This window comes from Buceros rhinoceros, unplaced genomic scaffold, assembly GCF_000710305.1.
Source record: "Buceros rhinoceros silvestris isolate BGI_N320 unplaced genomic scaffold, ASM71030v1 scaffold37434, whole genome shotgun sequence".
Classification (NCBI taxonomy): domain Eukaryota; kingdom Metazoa; phylum Chordata; class Aves; order Bucerotiformes; family Bucerotidae; genus Buceros; species Buceros rhinoceros.
Window position 1 is genome coordinate 2,613 of NW_010409488.1, and position 3,773 is coordinate 6,385.

The 3,773-nt window shown below is 46.6% G+C and overlaps 1 protein-coding gene across 1 annotated transcript; it reads right to left on the minus strand.

The window, feature by feature from the left end:
- Nucleotides 1-319: 319 nt before the first annotated feature.
- Nucleotides 320-3,694, minus strand: PAMR1 (peptidase domain containing associated with muscle regeneration 1; the record flags this gene model as incomplete). Its single annotated transcript, XM_010135248.1, has 3 exons — nt 320-1,095; nt 2,178-2,473; nt 3,462-3,694. Coding segments are annotated over 3 exons (1,066 nt in total), but the record flags the coding sequence as incomplete, so codon positions are not given.
- Nucleotides 3,695-3,773: the final 79 nt, after the last annotated feature.

Here is a 3,773-nt window from a genome sequence, read left to right on the forward strand (position 1 = left end):
AGATAACAGCAAGGAACCTAAATAATGTCAGACATGGGTATGTGGGTTAAAAAAAAACAAACCATGGTTTATTTAAATGTTTAAAGTACTTGGGGGGGCAAAAGATTACATCGTACTATGGCAATACAGACAGCACATACTGTGAGAAGCTCATCCATCCGAATGAGTTCAGGCGACTCGTTCCAGCCTCCGACTCCGCTCCGTCAGGCGGACCCTCGGGAGAGGCTCGCCGTCAATTTATCTAGGGGACTCCACACTAGGGACTAATTTCAGTCGGAATTTGCTGTCCTGGTTCTTTATGCCAGACTCAGGAGCAGAGCGTCGTCCTCCCGCCAGGGGAGACAGGCGAAACATGGCAAAACTTCTCATGCACTAAGACTCTCTGTCATGGGTTTAAGTAAAAGTAGCCTGATGGGACATCTGACCCTGGACAAACAACCAGGCTATCTGCCTTAACCTTACCCCAGACGCGGCTCATCGCTGGGATGAAAAGCCTAAAGCAGCAGAGACCGAGAGATATTATGATGGTTATACAATGCCATTTCCAGGCACGGCTTTTCATTTCAGGTTCTTCTCGATCCAGTCTTTGAAGGGAAGAGCTTTGGTGTAGCCACTGTAGAGTTCTAGGCTGCAGGTTTTATCATAACCCCAGCTCACCAATCCCATCAGGTGCCACCTTAGCTCAGGAGATGCTTTTCCTGGCAAAGTTATGGCCGCAATCCCACCAGTCTCAGCAGGGCAGATGTTAGAAAAGGCTGCGGGGTCTTGTTTGGCACAGAACATGCTGTCAGTGATGCTGACTTGTATCCCGTTATCCTCATACTGTTGCTCGCACAACAGCGAATCCACCATCCGAACAGCTCCCATGCGGATTGTGTCATTCTTGTATCCAGGATCTTTAACATCAGCCAGCACCTTCCAGCCGGTAACCATGATTTTTAAATCCTCCGGGGGCGAAGTCAAGTCATGAGAAGATGACAGGCAAATGGGCTGAACGCGGCTGCTGATTCGGGCTTTGTCCAGGAGTTTTATGACAGCTATGTCAGAGTCGAGTAATATGGGGTCGTAATTGGGATGCACTATGATGGCTGAGATCTGGGGAGGAAGCAGAGGAGGAAGAATTGCAGAGTCAAGAGCAATGGCACATCAGCAACTCTCTTTCCATACTACTATAATTCACGTTAGATTATTTCCCACACTCCTCTACCCTCCACTCCCAAACTGTTCTTCACTGTGGCGCTCCCTCAAATGAGAAACATGCAAAGAGATCGAGCATCTTCTGGAATTTTTTTTTGGTGGGCTTGGGTTTCAGGACAGTTTTTATTGCGTGGAACCCTTTCTAAAGAAAAGCAATCAAGGACATTTTCAGCAACACGGGGAGTTAATGTGCCGTTCAAGTTTTCCCACTGTTTTGTGAAAAGATTTTACCTGCCATGTTGTCTTCAGCCTGTAGCATTTGAGGGGGGGACACAACAAGGAGAGACAGGATTTCTATAGGGTAATATTGTAAAAAATACTGTATTTCCTTACAGGAAAAGTCTGAAAAAGCTGGAGTTGGGGAAAGAAACTAAAAATTGGGGAGGGGATAATCAAATGAACTGTGATTTCTTGGATAAAATCCATTAATTAACTCACACACACCCCTACTCCAGAAAAAGAGATGAACACAGCCAAAATTGCTGTATTTCTCCTCCTTGTCACTTCAACCTTTCTAGTTCTACTTGAAAAAACCCAAACCACTCTGGTGAGCCTGAGGTGCTATTTTGGGGGCTGGAGTAAGGCGTAAACTTCTCTTTAGTTTAGAGCTGTCTAGCCTTGGGGCTGAGATGTGAAACGCGCTCGTGGCATCAGGCCAGGATCTAGAGCACAAGTGTTTCCCTCATAAATTATGCTGATCACTTTTGACGGTAGCTGGCATCTCTTCTAGTTGTGGTTTTGTTTTTTTTTTCTGGCAGTAACACTCAAGACATTATGGCCTGTGGAACCTGAGCTATTTTCTCTGTGACCCGTGTTAGGGGTGAATGAACTATGGCATGCGTTCTCCTTGTGCCGTGACAGTTCTGTCAGTCAAGTCTCTAGATATTGCTCAAAGGACAAACTTTTTCCTCCCGTACAAGATGGATGTGAGCAGCATATGCCTGTGCTCCTCATTTTCCACTCCCAGCAGACTTACTCACCCGCAGGTTCTGGATGCTCTTTTCATCCCTGTCATCGTCTCTGTAGAATTTCCCCAGAACCACCTTGAGCTCTGCTGTCTTGAGCACGATCGTCTTGCCCAGGTCAGTGACGCAGTGAGCTGCCACCACCACGGTGCGCTCGTTCACCAGGGCCCCGCTACAGATGAGGATCCAGGCCCCTTTCCGGAGACTGTTCTCCTTCACGCCGTTGGCTGTCCGATAGATTGCTGCTTGCCAGGGCCACCTGATAGAGGTCACTGACTTCTGAAGGGTGATGTTTTCTGCTTTTCCACAGACTGAGGAAATAGGAACCAAGAATGAGGTAATGCCTTTTCCCCACCAAAGAATTTAAATATCACTCTTGATTCCTGCTTAGGATGTGAATGTTCATGACATCCGTATCAAGCTGCACTATAATGCGATGACTGCACAATGAAATGGAAAGAATCCCCCTGATTCTGCGTATAATAAAACACTAACGAAGACAGGAGCACACTAGAACTCCCCCTAGGCAGTCACAGAGCAATTGTGAGGTCCTCTCCTAGACCTTGGCCCAGGTGAGTTCATGTCTATGAGAACAGACTTGTCTTGCAACAAGAACCTTGAAGCAAACACATCTAAATCAACAACTGGGGAAAAGAAAAAGCTCTGCCTTGTTCTAGCAATACCTTATCCAGGCTCAGACCTGGGGTAAAATCTCTTGTGTTTTGAAAGAGTTTGCCTGGTGTCAGGAGTGGGTCGTAGCAGATCTTGTGATGTTCCTACCCTGACTTACTCTGGGCACTAGCTCTGGATAAGATTTTATCTGGACTTAGGGTCTGCAATCTGAGCCCTTCCTTAGCAGGGTGTATGAAAGGAAGAGACTCTTTAAAACCTTGAAGCTTTAATGGTTTTGGCAAGAGTTTGCCAAAGTGTGGAGATGAAAGAAAAATCACATTTGCAGTAAATAATAGAGGAAAACATGAAATGATAGCAGCAAAACATTTTCCAAACATCTCCAAATCAGGAGAGGAACTCACCACACCTTTTGCTCAATAAAAGAGTAGGAAAATGGATGGCAAATTACAGTGCTGAAAGCTTGATCCCTTTACCATCAACTGCACCAGTTCTACTGGTGGATAAAAAGAGCCATATATCCTCCAGGCGTTACAGCTCCGATTTCCCAGCTGGAGGCACAGGCAGCCTGCACCGCTGGGACTCCCTCATTATGTGAGATGAACGCACATCCTGTTCCCCCATCCACCCAGAGACGTGTGCGGGTTGTTTTTCCCCACGGAGGCTCACTTGGAATGCACACTGGGGCTCTCCCGCTCCATTTTCCTGACTTCAGACACGTTCTCCTGCTGCTGCCCAGCCGGCGGTAGAACGGAGAGATGCACTCGTACTGCAGCTGAGTGTGCAGGTGCTGGTACCCTGGGGGCAGGTCTCCAAATGGCAGCGCTGGCTTCTTGGTGGGATAGATTTCAAGCTTTTGCTTGCTGAACGCAGAGGAGTAAAGTTGATGCAAAGGTGTTTCTCTGTTTCAAGGCACAAAGAACATAGGGTAAAAATAATTAAGTATTTATAAAGTAATAAACATCAATAAACTTAATAATT